Here is a 27,214-nt window from a genome sequence, read left to right on the forward strand (position 1 = left end):
AGACTTAGATCGCAGAGACCTGTTCTATAGGTGGTTTCGTTCCTACTGGAGTGCTTCTCACGGAAGCCACTCATTAGCATGTCAAATAAGCGAGAGCAGAGTGAGAGAAAGAGAGTGAGGGAGAGAGCTAGATCGAGAGATATCTCGGTTGTTGGATGTGGACCACTCAGAGCTGGAATGACAAATAATCCAATTGTATCCGACTCCTGGCCACAGGGGAGTGGGAAGAATAATTAGATGTTAATGCAAATTTGTGAACGATACAAAAGATATATGTATGGCTATATGGTGCCTCGTATATGGTGTAATATTTATGCAGGCTGACGTCACACACCACACTCTTCCTTCAACTTATGCAAAGCCCCTGCTAAATGTTCTGTTTAACATAACTAATCCATATATTATTTTCATATTTTTGCTGTAGATCTCGCAGCGCCACGCCCTCCTCATCATCGTTTCGCGGTGGCGGTGGCAACGGTGGTGGTGTCTCACCCAACCAGCAGCAACAACAGCAACAGCAACAAAGATTGAGTCCGCCGAGTGCTCAGACCACGACACACATGCCGCTCCACAATTTGTCTACAAATTTGCTGAATACCATACAACAGCACCAGCAGCAGCAGCATCGGAACAACAACAGCAGCAGCATCGGTGGCAGTGGCAACATCAACAGCAGCGGCAGCGGCACAAGCAACAGCAACAGCAACAATGTGAACCAAGGAAGTGGTGCAGGAAGTGGCTCGGGCAGCAACGCCGCATCGAGTTCCAATACAAATGCCACGGATTTCTCCACCCGCAACTATTCGGACATTATGCGGTGTCTGGCGGCCAAATACAATAACACCAATCCCAATGAGTAAGCAAATCCGTGAGCATCAGGCAACCCCCCAGAAAAAAACCAACACTCGTCTCTAAACTTTTCCAGCAACCATGCAACAAGACGCAATTCCTATTACGACAGCAACAGCACGGGCACCTCGGGAGCAGCAGCAGCAGCAGGAGCAGGAGCATCGGGAGTCGCCTCCAGTGCCACACAGCAAAGCAGCAGCAGTGGCAGCTCCACCGCAAAGTCGGGCAACACCAATAGCAGTGGTAGCGGCAGTGGCAGTGGCAGCGGCAGCAGCAACACCATCAACAGCCCCACCAATGCCAGCAATGCGAACGCGGCCAGCAAGAAGCTCTCGCCCTCGGCGGCTGCGTCGGCGGCTGCTGTCAGTCTGCCCAAGGAGACCAAAGTGAGTGTGTCCGCTGGAGGAGGAGGAGGAGGAGGAGCAGGAGCGGGCACCTCTGGCTCGAGCGTGGGCTCGTCGGTGGCCAGTGTCGGGCCGTTGCCACCGCCAGCCGCAGCCCAGTCGCCCACAGAGCAGGCCAAGAGCCAAATGGCCGCTGTGGTGGCGGCCGCCAGTGTTTCGCCGTTTATGTCCAGCTTTTTGCCCTTCTCGTCGGGCATTTTTCCGCCGCTGATAGACATGAGCAGCACCCAGGCTCTGATGACGCTGGTAAGTACAGTGGGTACACAAAAACAAGCAAAGAAAAGCTATGTGATGGGACCACCCAAATTGTTAATGGCATGTCCCCCTTGATTGTGGAATAGTGGAGAGGCTTTGATGGGAGGGATCAATGAATGACCAATGAATGGCTGCCATAAGAGACATAATTTTCAGTACTTAAGGACTTTGGAACCTATCTACAGATATTTTGGAAGGCATAAGATACAAATCTGTGTGGTGTAACGGCCTAATTTGAAGAGAGAAGAGGGAGACAAAGAATTGTATAGTGTAACGGACTAATTAGAAAAGAGAAGAGTGAGAGAAAGATACACAGATGGGATGTCCACTAAAACTCTCCATTTAAGCTAAGCTACTCTGTGAAAAAGTGTGCGCCAGGCAGAGAGTTTTCCACACACCAAAAGGCAAAAAGTCCACCAATGTACAGGGTATCCTTAGATCTATTATTACGAATATTTCAACTGTTTTCCAAATTAAAGCTCACCTCCACCGTTCTTTTCCCCATCTCTCCCCCGCCGCTTAGATGCGTGCTGTCAAAGATGCCCAAATCCAGGAAATTCTGCGCTGCAAGCCACAGCATCCGCAGCATTCACAGCATCCACGTTCCAGTTCCAATGCCTCGTCGCCCAGTGCCAGTGCAGCGGGCACGCCACGTTCCACTCTGAATGCCGCGCTCCAGCAGGCGGCTCAATTTGTTACACCCGCTTTCATCTACTCGGCCCAGCTGCAACAGCAACAGCAGCAACAGCAGCAGCAGCAACAGCAGCAGCAACAGCAACAGCAGCAACAATCGCATCACGCTTCGCGGCAGTCTAGTCCACGTTCCACAACAGAGACTTCGACTTCGGTGGCGCCCGTCGGTGGTGGTGGTGGTGGTGTTGGTGGTGCTGGTGGCTCATCGATTGCGTCGGCGGCGCCATTAGACTTGAGCTCCCAACCGCCAGCCGCGAAGCGCTTTAAGCCCGAGCCCGAGGGCCTGCTAGGGAAGACGCGTCGTGCCAGCTCAACGGCCACCACGGCCACGACAGCGACAACAGCCTCATCCACACCATCCCCGCCACTTCTGGACCAGTCCGAGGAGATCAGTAATGCCAACGCCAACGCAGGAACAGGCACAGGCCAGGGCACAGGCACAGGCACAGGCACAGGAGCCTCTGGTGCGGGCGGTGGCCCGCGTCAGTGTCAGGCGCAGAGCGAGGAGGTGAACTCCTGGTCCGTGGACGATGTGTGCGGCTTTGTGGGTGGAATTGATATATGCGCCGAATATGTTCAGGTGAGCAGAACAGCACAGAATCCCTTCCCTCTCCCTTCAGCCCCATTTGTAGTTGATTAAGCATTGAGATTTCGCTGGGAGAAAGGAAGATTTCCTACCGACTGGCTCCAACTAATTGATGTTTATGTAGCCATCGGCGAGGGGACACATAAATATCCACCGCTAGAAATGAAAGTTTACTCGGGAGCAAATCTCTTTCGATAGGGAGTTGATTGAGTATTAGCTTTCCGAGTGATTTTCGGTGGGGAAATAATTTTAAAAAGACTACTTTGGATACTTGAGAGCTGAGGGAAGTATTTCAGTGAAATATCAAGTAATATGTGGGGTGTATTCTTATAACAAAATCTATGGTGATGGGTAGCTAGGAGGAGATTCGTGTACGTATCTACTTATAAAGTAGCGGAGGTGCTGGGAGGTGGATGGAATCTAACACCAACAAACCTTATCGGCGACATTCGATTCGGGCAATAATAATTCGGGCATAACCAAGTACACGACATGTACTTTGTTTTAGTCTTTTTTGCACTTTTTCGCTTGTGCGTAGAAGGAAACGGATGAAATGGGAGTAATGACAACAGTTTGGAGCTTGGATATCCTTATTTATCTATAAATTGACTTGATAAATGCTAAAAGACATTGGTGGCCCATTAAGGATCGTAATTCTCATTTAAAGAATCCTTAAACCACTCAAAGATTCAAGAAAGTGCCTAAAGACTCTTATAGATTCATGGATCAACCCAGAGAATGTTAAAAAGGATTAAAATTCTTCGGAATATCAAGGATTAGATAAAAATTAAACTTAATTTGATCAAAACCGTATATTCTGTATAGATATGTATGTACATATCATATGTATCCTCAGATATGTATCCGCTAAAACCTTCCAAAGTAACTGCAAAAAAACTATCGAAACTGTAGATCGAAGATCACGCCATAATCTGCATCTCTTCAGGTAAAAACTTGAGATCTGTCATAAATTTCAGCTGAAAAATGTTGAGAACCAGAAGAAAAGACCTTGAAGAATTGTTTGCAAAATACAAAACAGAAGTAAAGTGGATTGCTTGGATCCCCAAAATCGAAATATCAGCAAATCCCAAATGCCAGCACTTACCTGCGCGCGGCCCCAGAGAGACCTTCGAGTGAGTGAGTGACTTGGACGTGGACATGGATGCGAGTGGCATTCTTGAACCCCATCCGAGCAACAGGCAGCAGTCAAAGTTCATTTACCCAAGGGGCAAATCATCGACAACACATAAACGCGTTCGTTTATTTTTGTCTGATTTTTCAGACTTTTTGTTCGGGGGATTTCCTGCCTCGGACTCGGGGCTGCTCCGCACAACGGCAGCAGCAGCAGCCGCCAGAAGACAAGATTAACTATGTTTTTGGGATTTGAACTCCACTCCATGGCCGTGGCTGAACTCTCTGGCGGCCATTAATATTGTGCCACGCGAGCTGAAGCTAAAGCCTCGACTTGGAGTCGGAGTTAGAGTTGATGTTGCGTTTTTGGCGAGTCCATGAAGAAAATGCTCCACATAGGCAAAAAGAGAAGACGTTGGAGACGACTAGAGCTGGAGCATTGGAATGGTGGTGGCCAGGTGATCTTTTTACGACCAGTTCCGGCAAGTTGAACGACTTTTGATCGGTCAGGCCGGGCCGGGGCCGGGGCCCGGCCAGGTTTTACGTTTGGCTTTGCGGTCGACGATCGGTCAACGTCAGGCATCATTACCAGACCCAGTTCAGGCTGCCTGCCAGTTTCAGCCTCAGCTCCAGCTTCAGGATCCTGCTCTCCACTTCATCGCGTTAATGGAGTGAAAACATGGTCGGAGAGGTCCAATGCTCCAACTAGTGCAATCATGTGATAGGAGTAGAGCCATGTACGTAGCGTTCGAACGTTAACAATTAAGCCCGGGCTCTCGGTCTGGCTCTCGGTCTGGCTCTCGGTCTGGGTCCTGTTCCAGAGCTCTAGGTGTTGACACATTTTGATGCATATTAGCCCGCAAGAGATGAAGAGTCGCCTTGAAAGTCGCCTAATTAGCAGACCCCAAAGCGGCTTAGCGTCCATTCAAAGATGAACTAAATCTGCTTACCGCCGCGAGTAGACGACGACGACGAAGATGATGATGTTGATGTGGATGCTGATGGAACCAGTTTCCTCCGACGAGGTTGAGGATTGCTCAGATGCTGATGACTCCTCCCCGAAGGTTTTTGCTTTTTTGCAATAGACAAAAAGGCAATTGGCGTAATATTCAATTGAATTTATGGCCACAACGACACTTGGCCAGCTTATGGACTCGGACTTGCTCTTGGGCTGCTCTTGGGCTTGGTCTTGGTCGCCTGAACACCTTTTGTGGTGCAGTTGCATGAACTTGTTCCGCCAGGCTAACGATAGAAAGACGTGGCAGACCTCTTTTTTTTTTTTGTTTTTCGTCGTATCTGTCGTTGTTGCTGTTGCTGTGGCTGTGCCTGTTGTCGGTCGTTGAGATATTGTGGAGGTTGTAAATATTTAGTGCAGAGGTTGACTCTCCGTCTGTGAGGCTGGGGCTGGGGCCGCGCTGGAAATCTATATGAAGACATTGAGAACTGGTTCAGTGACATTGTCCAGGCCTCTCAGCGACAGCAACAACGACGTTGTCGCATCATGTTGCAGTCACAGACACAGAGTTGCAAGTGTTATTGATATTGCCCCAGCGAAGCGGCAGCCTAGACTCCTCTCCAGGGTCCCCCGGGGTGGAGAGGGGTGCCACGCATGGGTGGCGGCTCGGTTCGGCCCGGTACGGCTCTCGATCTCGATGGCGATGGCCAGCCCAGGGTTTATTATCGCCAGAGCATTCGCCATAAAAATGCAGATGAAGTCATAAGTTGGGGCCAATGCCAATCCCAGTCCCCATCCCAATTCTGGTTCGACTCTCGCAGCAGGATGCGATATTTTCAGCATTTTAAATGTTCAGATTTATGGCTATATTAAAGCACAATAATAATTTCTATGCGTGATCAGCGACACGAGCTACAGGAGGGACTTCTCTCTCTCTTCCTGTTCCCGTTCCCGATCCCGATCCCGTTCCCTGCTCTTTTTTTCTGCATGCCAGCCAGCTAGAAGTCTTTTTTTGTCATGAATTATTCGCTGATTAAGTGGACCGAAGGTAGCAGGTGGGTTGACTGGGACTTGCCACAGAGCATAGAGCATAGGGGGGCACTCTGCGTGGCATGTGGAATGTGCGGTAACCCAAGTGGAGGTTAGAAATCGGATAGATGGAGGAGATGGCTGCACAAGATCTGGCCAGCAGCAGTTTGGGCGAGGAGGATAATTGGACTGTAAGGAAGATCGATCTCTGGATAGCAGAATGGGGGATTTCTTTGGTATGGGAGGGGCAGAATATACATATATGTATAAGTAGAGATGGGAAATCAATGTAATAGATCAGCTACAAGAATAGGCAAATATCCATGTTGATCTATCAATGAAATATCGCCTCTAATATCGCTAGAAAGGTGCTCCTCTTCCCACTGTATTCCATGTTTTGCCATCTCGGAGATGGATAGACCTCTCTCTCAATCTGTTGTTTGTCAACTGCCGAACATTCTCTAACTCTCTCTCTTTCTCTCACGGAGTAGCTTAGCAGTCAAGCGATTTCATGTGTGCTTTTGAGTTCTTCCTCTAAGATTATTGAAGAAAATCTCCTTTCATTCTCTAATCTGCAGGGAAATGTGTTTCTTTATTTTCCACATATTTTCCTGGATATCTTTGATCTCTCAAAAGTATATTATAACCTTTAAACTCTCATATCTCATAACTGAACCCACGATCTAATTAAAGTCTCCATCAACTTTCTTGGAAATTTGCAACGTTTTTTTCCGTGGGTAAACATTTGCCCTGTCAATCCATCAGCAATTCCCGTGAACTTATTTGGAGCGAATTAGTTTCTGTCAGCTAATGACAGGCCAAGGAATGTCTCTCCCTTTAGGAACGAGCCAGCAAACGAGGCTCGGAGCCACAAACGAAGCTGTCAAACGCAGCAGCAAACAAAGTCTTGAACCCAAGAGACGAAACTCAAATTGGAACTGGATTGGAGCCTAGGCTCCAGCTCCCATCTCCATCTTCGGTGTGGCATGAGTCTCTGATGTACATGGGATGTGCCTCTTCCTGCCTGCCTCTAGCCCCCTGAGCTCCACGATCGTCGGTCGGTCGTCGTCGCCGCTGTACTTATTGTATTTGACATGCCAAATGCCAAAAGTACACGTAGGCGTCATAAGATTCATGACTCGAAAGAGTTGACTTTGCGCCTTTTTGCCCACGATCGGTTGGCTCTTTTCCCCTCCCCCCCCCCCCCTCTCTGGGTCTGGGTCTTGGTCTGGGTGTCGTGTCGCGGGCACTGAACGAACGTTCTGTCTAGGCTCAACTCCACTCCACTCCACTCGACTCGCATCTGAACTGTAGCGAGAGGTACACCAACGTGTTATTGTTGCTTGGGTTCACATAAATGTCAAGCATCGGCAACAACAGCAACCAGCAACAGAAGATGGAGATCAACTTTAGCTCTAGATTTTGCACCCATGGCTAACGCCCCCGACAATCGCATGGCACTCCATCTCGGGGGGCTCTCGCGTATGCATTTCAAAAACTACCCTATTATTAGGCGTAGGGTTTCATTCGTTCATCCGCTGTTGGGGCAGCAGCATTATGAAACCAAAAACATAAACAACCAATGCAAATCCCCCTTAAGTCAGCAGAGTCATCGTCATGATCATCATTCAGATGATCATTATCGTCTCGTATTCGAGAAATGTAAAAAGCCCAGGCCCATCCGCGCACTTGTCACTTGAGCTTGGGGCCCCCAGAGGTCTCCCTTGCCATACAGATACTCGAAGCAGATGCAGATACTTTCGGTATCTATGTATCTCTCTCTCATTATTTGTTTATCTTAATTCGTATTAAAGTTAGATTTTTTATCGCACAAGCAACTCGTTATTTTGGCTCCAGGGTCCCGGCCCGTCCCGGCCCGTCTCGTCCCTCCCCGACGACTGTGCACAGCCCCCTCTCATCCATAACTGTCACATTGCCTGACTTAAGTTTTATTTATCTTTATATTGGCCTTTTGGCCAGGCCAACGCTGTCTTGTGGCCAAGCTCTTGGACCCTGCTTCCCCTGCGCCCTCCTCTCTGGTTTTTTAAGGGAAATGCCTGCCTTGCCCCCTTGCCCCTCCGCCCTGGCTGACGCTGTCGCTGTTTGGTTTTGAAAATTGATTTGGAAAGTTGCATTAAAATGCAATTTGTTGGTTGTGTGGAAAGAGGGACAGAGACAGCGACAGGGAGATAGAGAAAAGTGTGTTATGTGGCCAGTTGCCCCCTGCTTCTTCTGTGCCACAGGAAGTATGACGGTGCAACATACGTGAGTGTATCCCAAAAAAGAAACAACAAATAACAAAATTCAAATTAATTTTTCGGCTAAGCGGAGTGACAGAAGAGTGAGAGATTGAGGGGAAAACCTCAATGGAAGAGTCAAAGTTCAGATGTGATGTAACTTCGGGACTGTAAGTGTGATGGGGGCGCTGTATGGTTTATGGGTTATAGAAAAAATAATAAAAAACGTGAAGAAATTATGGTTTTCTACATTTTTATTGAATCTTAAATATTGAATTTATTGAATTTCGATCCATAAACAAATAAGATGCTTAAAATCCACATGGGATATAAGTAGGACATCTGTGCTTGCCTCTGAGAGTCCAATCCGAATAGCCGATGGGTCCTTGTACTAAAGGTAGTATCTCTGCCTTTCCCCTCGTTCTGCCAACAAATTTCCCTCTTCCTGCCTTCCTACCATCGGAGTGTTTTTTATCCTCCGTATTCCGTTTGTATCAAAAATGGTCCTAGTCATGCACACGACAACTAATTTGTTTGTTTTTCGATTCTGGGGCATTCTCTTTCGTAATTTTCGCTTGTGCGTCTGCCTGGCGCCGGTTGTCGAAGATTCAAACTCGGAAGCAATGAAAGGAGCTGGGAACTCAAAAATATGAGCCCAAGAAGTTCTAGTTCCGTTTCCACTGAACTCGTATCTATCAGAATTCCTTGAATAGAGAAAGGTATACAAATTAATGTTCATCAGGTTTACTTCTTTAAGAGAGAGAGAGAGAGAATACCCCATGGCAAAAGGCCACAGATCCGGCTCCACAAATGTTGTGGCAGAAAAAACACTCTATGGTTGCCCCGAGTTCCGTTTGCGGCACACAACAACCCATATTAACGGTGCTTTTGTGGTAAAAAAAAAAAAACAGAAACCAGCAAAGACTTTCATAGCCCAAAGAATCAATGCGAACCCAGCGCACAGCCAAGTGGCTGGAAGTGGGGGCCCAGAAAGGAGAACAAATCACCGACTTGCCTAATGATTATAAACGTAACAATCTAGTTTGCGGCGTTGGCGGTCAACGCATTATCAACAACGGGCAACGGGCAACGTGCAACGCGCAACGTGCAACAGGAACAGGAACACGGAGGCAACTACCGCACACGAGACTGCAACAACAATCGAGTGTGCAACAAGAGGAACTGGAGGCACGTGCTAAACATGCAACTCCTACTCTTACCACGGCCAAGGCCCCGGCAGACAGGCAGCAACAGGCAGCAGCCAGAGAGACAGACAGAGCGGCACAGACACGACCATTCAGTCAAGAGACAGCCACACAGCGTTGCAGTTGCAGTTGCAGTTGCAGCCCAGCTCCTTTCGGCCACAAGACCAAGACCAATATGCTACCATTAATCCATGAATTACTTAAAACCACATTCCGTGCAGCGGCAGCAGCAGCCAGTAAGGGGGACCAGGGTGGCAGGGGGAACATTTAAATTGCCCGCTTACCGCCATATTTCAATATATTGGGGTTCTGGGCGGGAGACCGAAGAGATTTTTGCCTTTTTTTCTGTGTTGGCTTCCACTTTTGGCCGCCTACGAAATGGACAAAAAAAATTGGCCCAACGACAAGCAATTTCTTGCCTCGCGTTTGCTTGGCTTTTCTCTGATAATGTTGCACGATAATGATGTCGTCTGTTTGATGATGTTGCTGCTGGCTGGGCCTTGCTGCAGCGACCTGCTGTGGCTGGCAGGCCGATCCGCCGATCCGCCGAACCGAACAATCACCTACATTGAAGGAAAAAGTTCTCTGTTCTTTTTAGAAGAGTTTTGGGGGCCAGAAATCACAGCACGAAAGCAAATGATTGCAATCGAGTGCGGAGGGGGGGCTGCAAGGTCCCCATTCACTCCCTCTCTCTCTCTATGTGGCACAGTGGCGATTAACAGACAAATTGTGGACATTCTCAGAGAAGTTCAATGATATTTGTACCCATCAAGAGGGCATTACATGTGTAATCTTTAGACAGAAGGCGTTTGTCCTGTAATTTCTTTATTCCTAAGCAATCTGCAAGCTGTAGAATGGATCTGCCATACCGTCCCAGAAGGCCCACTGTGGCTGCCGGACTGGAGCAGAGGTTAGATGAAATGTGCACCAGACGGAGGTTATAAGGTGGCCACGGCAACAGAGCTGCCATTTAACTGACAGTCGGATGGGGCAGGCAGGCAGGCGGGAAGGCAGGCAGCAGGGAGCAGCCCGCAAAGTCAGGCAGCAGCCCCCATTGAGACCCCAGAGACCCCGGAGACCTCAAGTCGGAACCAAAGCGAATTCAGCGCATGACTGGAAGCACAGCCAAACACAAACATACAACCGAAAGAGTCTCAGAGTCCCAGAGACCGAAAGTCAAATGCCAAGCAGCAGATCATGCCAGGGTCTGGGGGTCTGGGGGTCTTTGGGGTGCTCTCGAGTGCTGCTCGGACCCAGGCAGGTCGTTGCAGCAACGTCGCGTCGCTCGTGGTGTGTTATCAAAGCTGATGATGATTATACCCACTTGCACGCCTTTTTTCTGTGCCCCTACAGGAAGCCCCAGCCAGAGCCAGAGCCAGAGCCAGAGCTGGCCTGGGCTTTAGCTGCAATTGGCTACTCGTCGCCGTCGCCATCGCCATCGTCGTTGTTGTCCGTCGGCGTCCGTCGCCGCCGTCGTCTTGTTGCATGCATTATTATTATGCGCATGCGCGCAGTTGGCCATATAATCTAAAATTGTATCTTTGGCGTGTAACCCGGGGCACTTCTTCTTCTTCTTCATCTTGTACTTCAGCGCAGCTCCTGCAGCAGCAGAAGCGGCAACGGCAGCGGCAGCTCCTCCTTGCCTGCTGCCTGTTGGGGGGGGGGAACCCAACAAAACTACAAAATAAACTGATTATGTGCCTACCGCTGCTCTCGAGCCGCGTCCACAGCGAAATTAACAGCCCCATCTCTTCGCGGACCTCGGCTGCAGGGGTCCTCCCCCTCCTCCTTCTCCTCCCTCTTCCTCCTCCTTTGGGCCTGTCCGAGTCCGAGTCGGATGGAGCTCCCCCTTGTGGCCTTCTTTTGTTTCTATGGCGGACGATCGGGTCACATAAAATTTGCTAATATTTTGACCTTAAGATACAATATCTTTGCTGGTACGTAGCCATTGTGCACAGTGGGCAAAGATGGGCAAATATTGGTAAGAAATTGAGGAGAAACATTTATGAGAACTTCTGTTAAGAAAATACTTTATTTTTAGACTTCTTATGTTTAAAAATTGTTTAAATTTCTCCAGTAATTTTCAGTCATTTACTCCCACTGTATCTCTATCCCTCTCTCTGGCCAGCGGCAGAAGCAGTGAAATAAAAATAAAACTTATTTATTACAACTGTCTAGAGGGACAGCCAGACAGAGCCGCGGCCCCAGGGGGACTTTTCAATAATTTATTAAATTATTTAAATAATAAGCGGGCAATTTTTATTCATTGCTGTTGAAACCACAGTCGAGTGATTGATATAGAATACAGTTTTCTCTGTAATAGATATAAGGGGGGGGCCCAGACTGGCAATTTCCAACACTTTCGATGGAAAGTGGATGGAATAGAGCATTTTGGAGGATGTTCTCTCGTCGAACTATGATAGTCGGAGGAGAGGCTGCATGCCAATCAAATGCTACCTTAGATTGCACTAGATTCCAGATGCCAGCAACAAGAATCCAGAATCCAGTATTCAGCCCTGAACGGGGCGAGGCCACCTAGTAGAAGAGAGCAGAGCATCGAATGCGTAACAAGATCAAACCACAGCCACCGCACTGGGGGGATACTCGGGCGGGGAGGCTCCGTTGGACCCATTGGACAGTGAGACAGTCGGACGTCAGAGGATGTTTGGCATTAAGCGTAATTGTTGGGTTGAATGCTGGGCCTGGGATGGGATCGGATGGGATGGGATGGGATGCCTGAATAAAAAGAGAAGAGAAATATCATTAAATACTCGTACCAAAATCAAAGCCAAAGCCAAAGACACAAGTGAAGTGTAGCCCCGCAATGGCGATGGGCAAACAAGTCAACTTTTCAATGATACCCCTTTGACAGGGCCAACAGAGAAAGAGGGTAGATTGGGCTGCATGGAAGGTTGTCGATATGGGGACAAGGACTTATATGAATATGTTTCAAATAGTTGAGTTGAGTAAAAAGCGTAGATAATCCTTTTATCAGTAATATTTCAGAATATTTCAATATATCATATTAATATTTTTGAAACATATTTTTTGACTTTTTTTTACTATTTTCTGAAGATAATTTTTTCGAACCATCAAACGTTTAACAAGGTTTTTGAGAACAATTATTGGGTTCTAAGACAATATTTATATGAAATTTCTCTAGATTTTTGAAGATTTAATTCGATTTTACTCGAAATTCTATTTATTTTTTGATAATAATGTTTCTTTGTTCAATGCAATCTACACTCTATATGTTTATATGTCTTCAGTAAATTACTCCATAATACTCCACTCATTACAGGCTATCACACGGTCGACTATACCCCACTTTTGCGATTCTTTTGTTGTTTTTGTTGCGGCTGTTATTTTAGGTGGGCAGCCACCGATACGAGCGAACCGAGCCAAAGGTTGTTGATGGGCAACTGGTACTTGGTACTTGCCACTGCCACTGCCACAGCCACTGCCGGCAATCAGGTCGAAGTCAGTCTCTTTCTTTGAGCTTGCCTTTGGCCAGTCCCCGGCTGTAGCTGTAGCTGTAGCTGTAGCTGGGGCCCAGACCAGACCCGATCCGACCCGACCAGGCCATGCCAGACCCAGACATGAAGAATTACAATGAGTAGGTAGTTGGGCGCAATTGACGGTGGCTCAGGCTCTGGCTCAACTTCAGAGTCAGCTCCGAGAACAGCTTCAACCTCTGCAAAAGTTGGCAGCAGGTCGGCCCACGTTCTACGGGCTCCCGGGCATAGGTAGCACAAAAAGCTGTTCAATTTAGAATTCAAATTGTTGTCTTCGCCACTCGTCTGCCCCTCCCAGCCAGCTGTCCCTCCCCTCCCCTGCCAGTCACTGTGTCTGTGTGTTGGACTCTGTGTTGGCCTGTTGGCTGATGGCTGGCTGTAGGGTTAAGCAGGTCAAAATCCGTACAACTAAATTGAGCCCAGAAATACAATTGGGAGAGGAGCCGCCGTCGCCGCCGTCGCCGCTGCCGTAAAGACGGGGTAGAATTCATTTTTCGTCGAGTCGAACAGCAGGGTCTTTGGTCTTCAAATTAAAATGTTTTTTGGGGGAGAGAGCGAACTGAGGAGTCCGAGGAGTCCGTGGAGAGACGAGCGAGTGACCAGAAGCAGCCAGAAGCACTTTTGCAGCCGCTTATTAGTGTGATGTGTCTTTTGGGCTAAGATTCGGGTTCCGAGGAGGATGAGAGGACCCTGGCACGTTTCACATTTTGACGCGCCATACGGCCTGACCCTGCTATTAATTTATTTGGCGAAAAAACCAAAAAACGAAAACATTCCACAACTTTGAGATTATCCCCCAAATGGTTGTTCTTTTCTTTCAATTTGAAACCAATCCACTTATATGCATATTAGAGATGGGCGCGTGAAAGAAATATCGTTTGGATTAGGTGCTCTTCAGCCTCATCCCGGGGTTCAATTGGAACATTAAGCGCTGAGGAGAGTTCAATTATCGCCATTTACTACTGCAAATTAGAGATGGACAGGAATATCGTAGAAGCCATAGTATTGGCTTGGGTGGTTTTAAGAAATCCTCGAAATATGGGTGTGTTTCTTTTTACTACTTTTACTAATCTGTTTGAATATGGATCCGTGCCGTTTGAATTTGAGCGCTTGACAATTTGGACATTCTTTGTCCATACTACCAATCTGCGCTTTCGGATGAGCGGAGTATTTAATATTTGACTCGTAACGAAGCGGAGGTGAATTCTCGATCTACTTGTTGGCGTTTTCTGCCATTTTCTCTGAAAGTTCCATTGAAAAATCCAATATTCAATATTAAAATGGTTGTGTTTCTTTGTACGAGGTCATTTTTCTCTGAGTGTACAGATTACAAACATAAGTCCATATTTTAGGGAACATTTTTCTTCTCGTGAGTTTGCGATCTCTGATAACTCTGGCATCTTTGGGATCTCTTTTTTTTTCTTTGGTATATTTTAAGCCAAACGAGTATCAATTTTATGTGGCCTTTTTATGATTGAAACCCACTTGAATTCTATGTAAATATTGCGCAACAAAATAGCTTTATTGGGCCTAAACTTTATAGCTCTATTAAAGCCACCAGCAAAATGAAAAGAACGAATGACTCTAGACCGGAGTTTAGGTCGTATAAAAAAAAGAAGCAACGCAACAAATATTTACGAGTTCTTTGGCTCTAAAACAAACCTTTGACGAATCTTTTGCTGGTGCTGGTCTGGTGCTGTCGTATGCAAATCAACGTCGAATCGAACCCTCCTCTCATTGATATTTAACCATCTGTGTCCCATGGTCAAGTCAGGTCACCACTCGTGTCCGTAAAAACTTGAACTATAAAGTTTAATTAGATTGAAAGTCTGGGCGTAGCTCAGAGATAAGCATCTCACGTGTCGGCCTCTAATTTGATTGAAAATATTTTGGCAGCCGCTACGATTGCGCAGATTCCAGGCGATGGATGGTCTATGGACTGTGGACTCGTATGCTAATTTTCAATCAACAAAATGTGTATCTGTTTTGTGTGCCAAATAAATATTAGCTGCGAAACCATCAAAGCTACATAAATTCCAGTCTCCTTTGCATTAATTAATATTTCTCTTTTTGGGGAAAGAAAAATCTACACACGATCATCGGCTCCGCTCGTCTAGTGCTGCTGCTGCCCCGTTTCTCTTTCGAGTCTTTTGTTTGATGCAACAAAATGATTTGCATATTTCCATATTTTTTGCTGCTCGCTTTTGTTGTTGGCAGTGGGCTTTCCGTTCTGTTCTTTTGCTTAAATTGCCTGCAATGGACCCAGATAGACTGCAGTCCAATTACATTGCGTGTAGACCTCCTCGCTCGCAGACTCTTTGCTCGAAAGGAGTTCAAAGTCAAGAGCCGAGAGGCCTAAGAGACTCACAATTCAAATCTGCTTTTGGCCCGTATTGTTATGGCCAGGCTTTCTGCCTCTATCGTAGTTAATGCAAAGTTCTTGTTGCTGTTGCCGTTGCTGTTGCTGTGGGCTGCTCGGCTGGTCAGTTGTTGCTATTGTTGGCCTCTGTCAATTATTGGCACAGAATTTAGAATGCAATGCTCGCCGGCCCAATGCACTTGGCCATGGCCATGGCCATAACCACAGAGGCACCCAAATCAAAGCCTGGTCTTTTCCCCATTTCCCCCTCGCTGTTTGCCCGAGCAACAGAATTATGACAGAGCCGAAGAGAGCTAGCTCTGTGGGCCCTGGCCATTGGAGTAAAAGCCACCAATTTCCGGTCAGAACCTGGCGTTTTTCCTACTCTGCAGCTGGCTTTTTTTGTGTTTTTTGTGGTAATGTTGTGGTGATAGTAAGGAAATAAATTCATAATTAAATTGCCGGAGAAATGTGAAGAATGGACACCCAAGAAAGCTTTTACTGGGAGTTTGATCTCTGTTTGTTCGAGGAGAGAATCTGTGCAGATCAAATTACATTTATATTAAAATTCTATTCTATTCGATTCATTGACAAAATGAATATCACATTCATGCCTCTTCTTCCTGCAACAAATTGCTTTAACGAAAGGCAGATCGTAAAATCGTAGATTTTCTGCATATTTACATATTCAAAATCTTGGCAACACGCAAATGAATGGATCCGATCCCCTCCCCCTAGTGAAAAGACCATAGAAAAAACTTCATCGTATATTTATTGAGTATTTGATTAAAATCTTTTCTCTCTCTTGTTGTTGTGAGTACCAGCTCTCGTCCTTAAGTCTAGGATATGCTCATGTGCTATGTAGGGCCCAATGGCTGGCCGTTGTCCATTATTCGGTTCTTGTTAAAGTCTCTGAAGATCTGAGAGCGACGCCCCAGCTCAGCCAGCGCGGCCCTCTTGGTGTCCAGAAACTCCTCATTTCTGAGCTGGTAGTACACCTTCTGGTCGTGGTTAGCCTGCTCCATGAGAATGGCATCGACGGTGGGCACCCAGGGGCGTCGTGTGGTTATGACATTCTCGTACAGGGCCGTGTTGTTGACGGCAAAAGGACTGGGCTTGATGAAGATGGCTATGAAGCCCGGACGCTTGATGTCTCTATCCACGGGAAAGACACTGAAAGGAAATCATTGGAAGTTCTACGGAAAAACTCTTGTGTACCAATGAGAACTGCTCTTACCAGAAATACTGGGATGTGGGGCGCCACGTGTTGAAGCCCCACCAGCCGCCCATCACGTGGAAGGGACAGGAGCGATTCCGACCCGAAAACGTGTTGATCACATCGCCCACGGAGACGAACAGCAGATCTGTGGTATTGGCCTCCACCAGCTGGGCCTTGCGCAGCATGAAGAGATCGTTGAAGCCCGAGATGACCACATCGTCGTACAAATTGTAGACCAACTTGTCGTTGTTGTCCTGTCCGATGATCAGCATGGCTATCCGCATGGAGTTCATGATGTGCGCCAGGGAAATGAAGTTGATATTCATGTCGTTGTAGTCATCGGTCAAATACCCAAAGAACCAATGCCGCATGTGCACCCTACTCGGCAGCTCGATGCGAGTCATCAGGTACCAGGGACCGCCCCAGTCATTGTTGAAATCGCAGAACACCTTGCTGGGCAGGCCGCGATCTCTCTCAAGGCTGATGCCGAACAGCTCGTGCAGATCCAGTTCCTCGTGACACTTGGCTCCGGGATAGTGGAAGAATTCCGGGGGATGGGGTGTGACGGTTTTCAATTCTGTGGTCTTATTTGAAGTGCCATCCGCTGTGTCTGCTTCTGTGGTTATTTCTGTTGGTTCTTCTGGCGTTGTTTCTATAGGTTCTTTTGGATTTGTGTCTATGGGTTCTCCTAGGACTGTTTCTATAGGTTCTTCTGGGATTGTTTCTATAGGTTCTTTTGGATTTGTGTCTATGGGCTCTCCTGGGATGGTTTCTACAGGTTCTTCTGGGATTGTTTCTATAGGTTCTTTAGGATTTGTTTCTATTGGTTCTTCTGGGGTTGTCTCTATAGGTTCTTCTGGGGTTGTTTCTGGAGGTTCTTTTGGAGTTGTTTCTATTGGTTTCTTTGGTGTTGTTTTTCTTGGTTTCTTAGGGGTTGTTTTTCTTGGTCGCTCTGGGGTTTTGGTAGTGGTTTCTTTTTGGGCCCCTTTGCCAGAGTCGGCTATGATATCTATTAGCATGCAATTAGGCAATTTCTCCGTGGTTACTTCTACGACTTTTACTGTAGAGCCTTTGTTTACGACGGGTTTTTCTCGATTTGGTTTCTTTTTTTTGTTTGCTACTGGGTACTTAATCATGGGCTGTTCTGTGGTGGGTTCTCTAGTGGTGTGTTTTGTGATGTGTCTCTTTGTGGTGAGTCGCTCTGTGGTGATGGTGGTAGTTTTCTTCGGTTTCCCATTGTTATGTATAATCTCAATAATGTTGTCAACCTTATCCACCTCATCAGCATTATCATCCTCATCCGTGTTTAATGCAGACAGTTCCGATTCATGGCTTTCCAGTGATGGCCAGTCCTCATAGGAGACCGCTGGCTTGGGCGCAATCTGCTTTGAAGTGATCTCCAGAGTCTCTGACTCTATCGAATTGATCTCCAGAGTCTCCTCTTCGATGGTCATATTCTTTGTATAGTTCTTCCTATCGGTATGCACTTCCTTACGTTCCCGGTCCACATATCGATAGTTATTGAATATGAAGTTCATGTAGTAGGTCTGGCTAAGGACAATCCACGGCAGGGTTATGGTCCACAAACAACGCTTTAGCATCGCGACGACCTTCACGCTGGTCATAGCCAGTGTGAAAGTCAATAGATACCATCTGGGCTCTCTTTATAACCTCGCATGCTGGGCATGTGACCGATCCTATTATCTATTGCCAATTGTGATATCAGGCCATAGTTGAATTTTAATGAAGCGGCAATTAAGTGTCATGCGATTCGATAGAGTCAAGCTCTGGACTTATAAAACTCATGTTCTCTCGAGTTCATAGTTCATTTTTATTTTAAATGGGCTTTGAGAAAGGTTGACTTTTAATTGGTTACTTGGTCACAGAACACACATTATTCGGTTGGTTAGTAGGGAGAAAATAAAAATTTAAATCGCATTATAATATAAATATTGTAAACAAAAATATTTGTATTTGTAGTTCTATGCCATACTCTTATGAAGAAAATATATAAAAACCTACGGGGATTGATTGCATTGTTTTTGCATTCTTTCGATAGGAGCAGCTGGGAGCAAGGTCATGCTTTTTCTGTACAAACATCTTAGTATTGTTCTCAGTGTATTTTGTATTAACCACAAGATTGTTCGCAGTGTTACTTTACGTTGCCTTTCTTGATCATTTACCGCTTGTTCTTGTCCACTGCCCTTCGCATTGCAGAGCATGCTTTTTCTTGTCCACCGCAAGTCCCATTGCCGTGTAGGTGCCAACGAGAGAGTGCGAAGAGAGAGTGAGAGACGACTGGATCAGAGAGGATTGGAAGCGAAAAGAGCGAGAAGAGTGCGTGCGCTTTGAGCGTGTTCCTCTGCGCCAATGTGCGTGGGTTAGAAAGCGGAAGCGCGGCAAGGTAATTGCGTCGCAAGCAGGGATTATCTTTGAAGGATTTGAAGGCTTGGCAATGCTCTGACAGTAGTAGTGGCTTTATTGGAGCCTGCATCGGAGAGTAATTCGCTGTTTAACGTGTTGCAATTATTTCTTATCGTTTTTCCCACCAATTACTACTGTCGGAAAGGTTTTAACCCACAATGGAACATCCCATCCATAACTATGAAATTCCCTGTTCTATATTTAAAATTTTATTGACATATATTTAATGAATTCATGTGAAGAGGATTATTCAACCTCCGAAACTCCACGGCCGGGCTATTCTGCCAAAAAGAAAAGAAACGAAAACAGATACTTCAGTAAATGCATTTTCTCTGAAAGACTGGTCAGGGACCTACGTTCAGTATTCCTCGTAGTCATCTATCCCGTACGTTCTTTCTTTGGCCTTGGGGGCCTTGGGTGCCTTGCGTGCCCTTCCAGCGGCGGCAAGGCGCAGCGGCTCTCCTCCTCCACCTCCTCCTCCTTGACTGTCAGAACTGTCCGCCTTGCCCCCACTGCGGGAGCCGCCCCGGCTGCCGGAGTGGCCGTGGCTTTCGCTGCTCTCGTAGATGGAGCGCACATATCGTCCGCCGAAGCTGTCGTCGATGCTGATCTCGTAGCTGCTGTGGTGGCTGTGTGCTCCATTCGCAGCGGCGGCTCCCTCGGCCTCAACTTCGGCCAACTTCTCGCGACGGTTGTGCGCGTCTTTGCTGTCGCTGTCGTCGTCGTCATCAACGCCGGGAATTGGATCGGGAATACCCTCGCCATCGTCACCATTACCCATGCCTCCATCACCACCATGATCATTGTCATCGCCATGGTCAACGTAATCGTCTTGAAAACCATCGCCACCACCACCGTCGTCTCCCCCATCGCCCCCGTCGCCTCCATCGCCACCATCGTGATCACCCCCTCCGTAATCAGCGTCGTGATCACCGCCATGATCCCCTTGGGGTCCTTCGTTATGATCTCCGTTATCATCGCCTCCGTCAGCGTTGTGATAGCTGAGGTTATCGGCGTCATGGTCACCGTCATCCCCGATCCCATGATCGTTGTACTGTTCGTTTGGGGCCGTCCTGCCATCGGTACCGCCGCCGCCCCCGCCGTTGCCCTCGCCGCTGAGCGCCGCATCGGGATTGTTGTTGTTGAAGGCAAAGTTCATATAGTACTTTTGCCCGAGGACCCTGGTCCCCTCCATCTGGACGAGGGTCAGCAGGACCAGTGTGAGTAGCCGTATCCTCCACATCGCTGCTACAATCCCAAGCTTTGGAGCAGCGCCCTGGTTGCCTCTCTTATATATAGATGATGAGGTCCGTTTAGTGCGGCGAATCGCTCGAATCGCAACAATCGATTTGGATGTGGAGCAGCCCATAAACAGTTGCCCCGATAAAGGCGTGTCCAACATGGAGCACGGGCAATGGCAGTGGCAGTGGCAGTGGCATCAAACATCAGTCGCAGCCCCAGCCACAGCCACAGCTCGATGGCCAAACAGTGGCAGTTGTTAGTTGCTGGCCAGCAGAAGAAGTTGCAACCGTTGCAGCAGCAGGAACTGCAACATCAGCAGCTGGCTCTGAAACAGGTTGCCCCCCCTTTCGAACGAGTGCGGCTTGGAATTCAATCAGGGCCAATCTATAATAGAAATCTCATGTGGCGCGAGCTTCGCTTTTTGCCCCAAAGGGGAGTTTGGTTAGAGAGCAGAGCTGTGGGGGGCGTGGCAGTGGCAGTGGCAGTGCCTGCCGCTCTCTGCGCCCACTTTCAATCGATCGTGCGTTGCAAATATGAAAATGCTACTGCAGCAGGAGCCGGAGTCAAGTCAGGCAGCCCTGGCTAAAATCGTTTTTCATTAACAATTTTAAAAGTCGCGCATTAATCAGAGGCACACACACAGAGAGATACAGGATGCCCTGTGCCCAAGAGGCTTCCTGGCTGGAACTGGCACTGGCACTGGCACTGTGGTTCTGTATAGACTTTGGACGGGCATCAGTCGAGTTTCATTGGGAGGGAAATATAGTACTTTTCTGATGTCCCTCATTTATTTTTGAATTGTAAATTTCGAACATGAACCACTGTGCCACTCATAAATCTACTCTTACACACACGCATGCGCACAGACAACTAATAATCCTCTCTCTTTCCGCTCTCTCTCTCTCTCTCTCTCTCTCGCTCTCTTTGCAGTCGTTCCGTGATCAGTCCATCGACGGCACCGGGCTGCCGCTCTTAACCGAGGATCATTTGGTTAACTCGCTGGGCATGAAGCTGGGGCCGGCTCTCAAGTTGCGATCGATATTGGCGAGGAAATTGGGCGGGCCGTGTCCGTGTGTTGCATGCGTTGCGCAGGCGCAACAAATGTTGGCCTTGCAAACGACGGGAGGAACACCGCCAGCAGGGGCTGGCACCGCCACTGCCACTGCCACTGCCCCAACTAGTTGCAGCATCATCAAAACGGAGATCTTCAATGGGAGCAGCAGCAGTAGCAGCAGCAACAGCAACAGCACCAGCAGTAGCCGCAGCAATGCCACATGTTGCATGAACGACGCCAGCTAGTTATCAGCTGCCGTCCCTATAAATATCTATGCTAACTAATTGCATTTCAACTGCAAAATCGTTGTACCAAATGAGCTTTCAAGAAAACAAAAAAAAATGGCGAGGAAGAGTATAACTGTATAAATTAAATGTGTAATCTAATTGCTAGTAGCTAGTAGTAGCTAAAGTTGTGAACTCTAAGTGACAGCAACTAAAACAACAACGATCGCAAAGTCTTCCATTTGCACACTGACACACACAAATACACCCACACAGACAGCCACACACAGACACAGACACAGACACAGAAACAGAAACAGACAGATCACAAACACATACATAAACACATATTTGTATAGAGTTAATCAATTAATTAGTCAATTTAATGAGAGAGACATAGAGTTTTCGTTTTACGTACTTAAGTGCAGAGCGGCCTGCCCTTTGCATTGAATTTTATTTATTTTCTATGACTTTTATTCGTTTTTAACTGCTAGTCAGTAATGCAGATACACATACATTTAATACGTAGAATTCCGCGAAATGAGAAACTTAAAAACTTAAAGAATTCAATATTATATTGTTGTTTTAGCAAAACCGAAAGTAAAAGGCTATTTATTTTATATCTTATATTGCGATACGGCAAATCAATTGTTACACCCCAAACCCAACCCCACCCACAAAATTTTTTATTTCCACATATATTTTATATATGTTTATATATTTTCTGCGGCCATGCACAGAGAGAATTCAAAATTCAACTTTAAGAACTGTATATCATTTTTTTAAGAGCTCCAAGACTTGAAGACACACACCCACACACACACACACACACAAACACACAAAACACACACAAACACATATACACACAAAGACCCAGAAAGAAAGTAGGAAAAAACAAAAAACCCTATATTTTATAGTTTCCTTTGTAAATATTGTTTATTTAATTATTTATAAGTTAAATAGAGACAGACATTTTCTAACACTTAGGCCGTATGCAAAAAACTTAAAAAATACTTCTGCAAAAATAGGAAAGAATAAATTTGATTTATTATTTACATTTAATAGAAATATAGCTATTTTTCACAAGCTAAAGCAAATAAATTATACCAGTTATCATACAAAACGCACACAAAACATCAAACCAGAGAGAGTGCCTCGACAATGGAATACCCTATTGCTTAATAGACAACAATGGGGGCTTTAAGATACTTCAGGAACCTATTTTCTGCATCCTGGCTGCCGCCATCCTGGTGGGATGATGTGTCCGAGATCATCTAGGTGTTCATCCGGATGGAAAGCCGGCCACTTGCGTATAAGTTATGTATATGCTTTATGAGGTTCCTTCTGAACCTACATGCACCCCTACGGTGGGGTACCAGGCATAGCCAGAGTCTTGGTTATGCACTTCTGAATGCAGTCTCTGAGGCGTTATGGGCACGCGGCTGACCTCCGGACCGCTCTCTGCGCTGCGGGTCGAGCGGAACCGTTGCGCCAAAAGGCAACCAAGGATGGCTGCAAAACAATTAAAAGCACGCAGCGCACCTCCAGCGTCTAATTACAAATTGGAGTCATTGAATTTATTAAAATCGGCCCCGCGTAAATTGCACAGCAATGCACTTGAGACACGCGAACTGATATTGTGGGCCATCGGATCGCCGCTCCTTGGTTCTCATTACTCGGTCATAATTCACTGCGCCTGCCCGGTTCAAGTATCCCTAAGAACAGACCCCATCCAGCCCATCCAAGTTATCCGCTACTGCCACGGCAATAATAGTTTGCTATGGTTTTATTTTTAAAATAATTACGCTTAAATCTTGCCCCAAAGAGGTTGGTCTGCAAGTGCACGTTAATTAAGGCCAATTACAAAACGTACGTATACTTCGGTGTGCCAAAGCTTTAATGTCAGATTCTTTAGGGGGCTTGAACCCCAATTTTGTACCATGCCCATTTCGATTGGGTTTTGTCGTAAGAGCAAAAAGTCCATTAACAGCACAGACAACTATTTACAATTTTTATATTTCTTTCCGATTTCTTGCAGCCTTTCCTAAACTATTCAAATTATTGAATATATTAACAGAAATTTGTATGTTAGAGGAAAACGTTTTGTTAAAAAATGATTTTTTTCGATCGTCAGCAAAGAGTATAGGGAGGTTACGACTTAGGGAATGCTTGCAGCGTGCATTTAATTAATGAATACATATCTCAGAAATTCATGCCCGGACACGACCGATTCCCAATTTTACATGATTGACATCTAACCTGCATCTATGTATGTAGATCCAGATGAGCCACCTGTCGACGATACTCAGTACCATTTGCTTAAATAGTTGTTTTTACATATTCGTGACATGTAATTATACATTGCTATTTACTTGTTTCAATCTACATCTACTGGTGGCCTAAGGATACAGATTCAGATCAAGAATATATATATATAATCCCTCTAAAAATATATCGATTGATCTATTGGATATATTTGGTAGTGTCACAGCTCGTTCTTAGCACTCAGCAAATAATTAGAATTAATTAATGAAATGTAACAAATATATGAAGATATTTAGACAATATACGTGAGACGAGCAATATATGTTGAGTGAACTGAAAACAGGCTGTGCAACAGGGCGGATGTGTTCATTGGTGCCCTTTCGCAGCCAAAAGAGCGAGTAGAACTTGAAGAGAGATGCACTCCCCTGTGTTCTGAACTTGGATTTTTACTGCGACTCGCGTTGGTTTGTGACGTCACAGGACTGTGCAGCAGAGACCCGGGCCTCGCGACAGATGACCTACTAATACAAATGCCAGCTCATTTTAGCTTGCAACGAATGACCCCAATTCTTGGCAACAAGCAACAGTTTGCGCCCTCAGTGAATGGAAAAACATCCAGAAGAGAAAACACAGTGAACGGTGAACCTGCAAACAGACCGTTTGTTTGTATCTGTGATTTTCCTGTTGCATTTAAAAATTGGTTTATTTTTTCTTTTTGCAATAAAGAGTGTCATAGTTTGAGGGTGGAACGAAATACACATGTATATGAATAAACTTCTCCGATTTAAATGAAGCCTACGTTTTTGTGAGCGGATTTTATTCATCTTAATCATCCTAGTCGCAATCATGATAATCGACGGTAAGGAAAATGTAAAACAGGTGTAAAACCAATGACTAATATTCAATAACTTTAAACAGAAGAAATTCAAAGCGACAGCGGTATTGAAACTGAAGACAGCGATAGCTCCCACAGCAGCAGAGAGTCCACTCCAGAGCCCATAGCAATCCATCTAAATCAGTACAGAAGGTCACTATTAGAAGGTCTGCGTTTGATAAAAATAAGAAAGAATGTGCTAAGGAAAGTAATTAAGATTCTCCAGTCACCACGCAGCGACTTAAAATAGGAGTTTTAGAAACTGCCGCAAAATTCAAATTTCTTCAGTGAGTAATAACAGAATAATACTCGTACATTACGTGGATTTAAATAAAGTGTGTATCATGGACGATATATTGTTCCACTCGCCGACGCGTCGGTACCTCCTCCGCTCTCGTCATCTCGGGAGGTCCAAGGTATGTGTCGACAATGTGGCGTTCAGTCCGATGCAGCAGGGTCTAATTTAGTGGTTCTCCATTTACCCGATCCCACGGAACGGATTTTGATGCAGTTTGATTCTCTGGATCCTCACGATCCTGGGAGACTTGGTCCTTCCTCGGTCTGGCCGATTTTGATTTAGCATTTCGTTAGAATACTGGTTTTTCTCTATATCTATATCTCGCTATATCTCTGCTATTCGGCAGCCGATCGGAGTGCGGCATGTCTTTTCGTGATCGGGAGAGTCCTGCCAATCGACTGCCATCGGAAAAGGGACTTCCATTTCCTCACGATTTTCGCAAAAAATCATGATGGTTACATCATTAAAATTGCCAAAAATCGGCCTCATTTTCAACGTCGAGATTTTGATGCAGTTCGACAGTCTGGATTCTCGCGATCCTGGGAGAGTTGGTTCTGCACCGATCTGGCCCTATTTGTCTGAAATATAGCCATCCGAAAATTTGCATATCATTAAAATACTGTTACTTTATTTAACCCTTCCTTTATTTTAGCAGATCGCACCCTCCGGTGGATAGGAATACCTTTTGCGTTCCCGTGCTCACCGATTTGCCCACCATTGTTTACCAGGGGCATACCGGCTCATAAGAGGGAGTGTGCGCTCGATGACTGCTATGCACTCCAGGCGCTTCACCGGCTGACATCGTGAACTCCGGCTGGCTCCTGCGCAGGGGTATATTATTCATGTTCTCTCACAGGACAGAGTCCTATCCAAGCATTACCGAGGCGTACTCGAGACACACCGAGTCCTATTCCAGCAAGACAGAATCGTATCCCAGCATGACAGAAGCGCACCCCTGCAAGATCCTAACCTAACAAGCCATCGTCCTCCTTCAACCTGGCCAACGACAACAAGGACTTTGACTATGGCAATCAAGAGAGGGGCTACGCGGGCTACTAGACTCTAGATAAATATCGTTGTTGTTATGTCTAAGGATATATACGTCCATTCATTTAGATAGTAGATACAAATTTGTTGCACTTGTATCTTTATTTATACTAAGCTAAGTTATGATGAATAAAACTATTGAAAAATCATCCTTGCTGTATCCTGATTTGGGGAAAATATAGCGGGGAATGTCGGGAAAAAATAGCAGAGAAAATTTAATATTTTTGATTCTCTAAAATGTCCTTGATCCTTGATAAGGACTCTATCAAATCAGGGACATTTTTTGGATCATAGGAAGCTATCGCACGCCCAGATCGGCCCACAAATTAAAGCGAAAACTAAATATGTATGGTGGGGTTGTTGGATTCCTTACCGAAGGATCAAGGACATTTTTCTGATCACGTGGGGCCATGGCACGCCTCGATAGGGCCACACATAAGGCAGAAAACAAGATATATAGATCTGGAGAAAATATCCTTGATCCTTGGTCCATGATAAGTTTTCCTACAGATCAAGGATGTAATTCTGAACCCAGGAAGCTGTCGCACGCTCCGATTCGAACACACATAAGGCAAAAAACAAGATATATAGATCTGGAGAAAATATCCTTGATCCTTGGTCCATGATAAGTTTTCCTACAGATCAAGGATGTAATTCCGAACCCAGGAAGCTATCGCACGTCCCGATCGGGCCACAAATAACGGCGAAAACAATAAAAGTTGGTGCGGTCGATTGTTGTACAACAACAACCCTCGACTTGCGACCGCTCAAATGGCAGAAAACGAGAATTTCAGATCTGGGATACCAGGCGAACAGAAATCAGCAGAAGGTCGCTGGTTTTTTAATTTTTAAAAATTTTTTTGCTCTTCCGTTTTTAAACTCCCAAAAGTATGCAACACATTTTTTAAAGAAAAAAACCAGCCACCTTCTGCTGATTTCTGTTCGCCTGGTATCCCAGATCTGAAATTCTCGTTCTTGGGAATTTGAGCGGTCGCAACTTGAGAGTTGTTGTTGTAAAACAAACTTTTGTTTTTTTCTCCGTTATTTTAGGCCCGATCGGGACGTGCGACAGCTTCCTGTCTTCGGAACTATATCCTTGATCTGTAGGACTACGTATCAAGGACCAAGGATCAAGGATATTTTCTCCAGATCTATATATCTTGTTTTCTGCCTTATGTGTGGCCCTATCGAGGCGTGCCATGGCCCCACGTGATCAGAAAAATGTCCTTGATCCTTCGGTAAGGAATCCAACAACCCCACCATACATATTTAGTTTTCGCTTTAATTTGTGGGCCGATCTGGGCGTGCGATAGCTTCCTATGATCCAAAAAATGTCCCTGATTTGATAG

General features: G+C 46.1%; 3 protein-coding genes across 6 annotated transcripts in view; 1 reads left to right on the plus strand and 2 right to left on the minus strand.

Moving 5' to 3' along the window:
• Nucleotides 1-26,014, plus strand: part of LOC108162823 (hyphally regulated cell wall protein 3) — a 78,610-nt gene extending 52,596 nt beyond the window's left edge. For 2 of the 3 annotated variants that reach the window (XM_017297750.2, XM_017297749.2), the window contains exons 4-7: nucleotides 425-856; nucleotides 926-1,499; nucleotides 2,032-2,781; nucleotides 21,034-22,442. In XM_017297750.2, the coding sequence (XP_017153239.1) occupies nucleotides 425-856; nucleotides 926-1,499; nucleotides 2,032-2,781; nucleotides 21,034-21,402 (2,125 nt within the window). In that variant the 3' untranslated portion in view covers nucleotides 21,403-22,442. Of the gene's footprint in view, nucleotides 1-424; nucleotides 857-925; nucleotides 1,500-2,031; nucleotides 2,782-21,033; nucleotides 22,443-25,473 lie in introns of those variants that run through there. The other variant, XM_033392641.1, reaches the window with a different exon arrangement.
• Nucleotides 15,985-18,055, minus strand: LOC108162825. Its single transcript, XM_017297751.2, has 2 exons — nucleotides 16,456-18,055; nucleotides 15,985-16,391 (listed from the first exon to the last, which is right to left on the minus strand). The coding sequence occupies exons 1-2, from the start codon at nucleotides 18,036-18,038 to the stop codon at nucleotides 16,076-16,078; spliced, it is 1,899 nt and encodes a 632-aa protein (XP_017153240.2). The 5' UTR covers nucleotides 18,039-18,055; the 3' UTR covers nucleotides 15,985-16,075.
• On the minus strand, nucleotides 19,048-20,134 carry LOC108162826 (accessory gland protein Acp32CD). Of its 2 annotated transcripts, none has more exons than XM_017297753.2 (2): nucleotides 19,218-20,134; nucleotides 19,048-19,137 (listed from the first exon to the last, which is right to left on the minus strand). In XM_017297753.2, exon 1 carries the CDS (start codon nucleotides 20,102-20,104, stop codon nucleotides 19,220-19,222), a length of 885 nt encoding a protein of 294 aa, XP_017153242.1. In that variant the 5' UTR covers nucleotides 20,105-20,134; the 3' UTR covers nucleotides 19,048-19,137; nucleotides 19,218-19,219. The 2 variants fall into 2 exon arrangements, with proteins under 2 accessions (XP_017153242.1, XP_017153241.1); XM_017297752.2 differs by having other exon boundaries at nucleotides 19,048-19,142.
• Nucleotides 26,015-27,214: the final 1,200 nt, after the last annotated feature.

The sequence above is a fragment of the Drosophila miranda genome, chromosome 4, assembly GCF_003369915.1.
Source record: "Drosophila miranda strain MSH22 chromosome 4, D.miranda_PacBio2.1, whole genome shotgun sequence".
Taxonomy (NCBI): domain Eukaryota; kingdom Metazoa; phylum Arthropoda; class Insecta; order Diptera; family Drosophilidae; genus Drosophila; species Drosophila miranda.

Excerpts from the sequence above, each read along its gene's own strand:
- LOC108162825 (XM_017297751.2), bottom strand. The coding sequence starts at position 18,038 with ATGCTAAAGCGTTGTTTGTGGACCATAACCCTGCCGTGGATTGTCCTT. Across the intron at positions 16,392-16,455 it reads CCCACATCCCAGTATTTCTG|TGTCTTTCCCGTGGATAGAG; the intron begins GTAAGAGCAGTT and ends ATTTCCTTTCAG.
- LOC108162826 (XM_017297753.2), bottom strand. The coding sequence starts at position 20,104 with ATGTGGAGGATACGGCTACTCACACTGGTCCTGCTGACCCTCGTCCAG.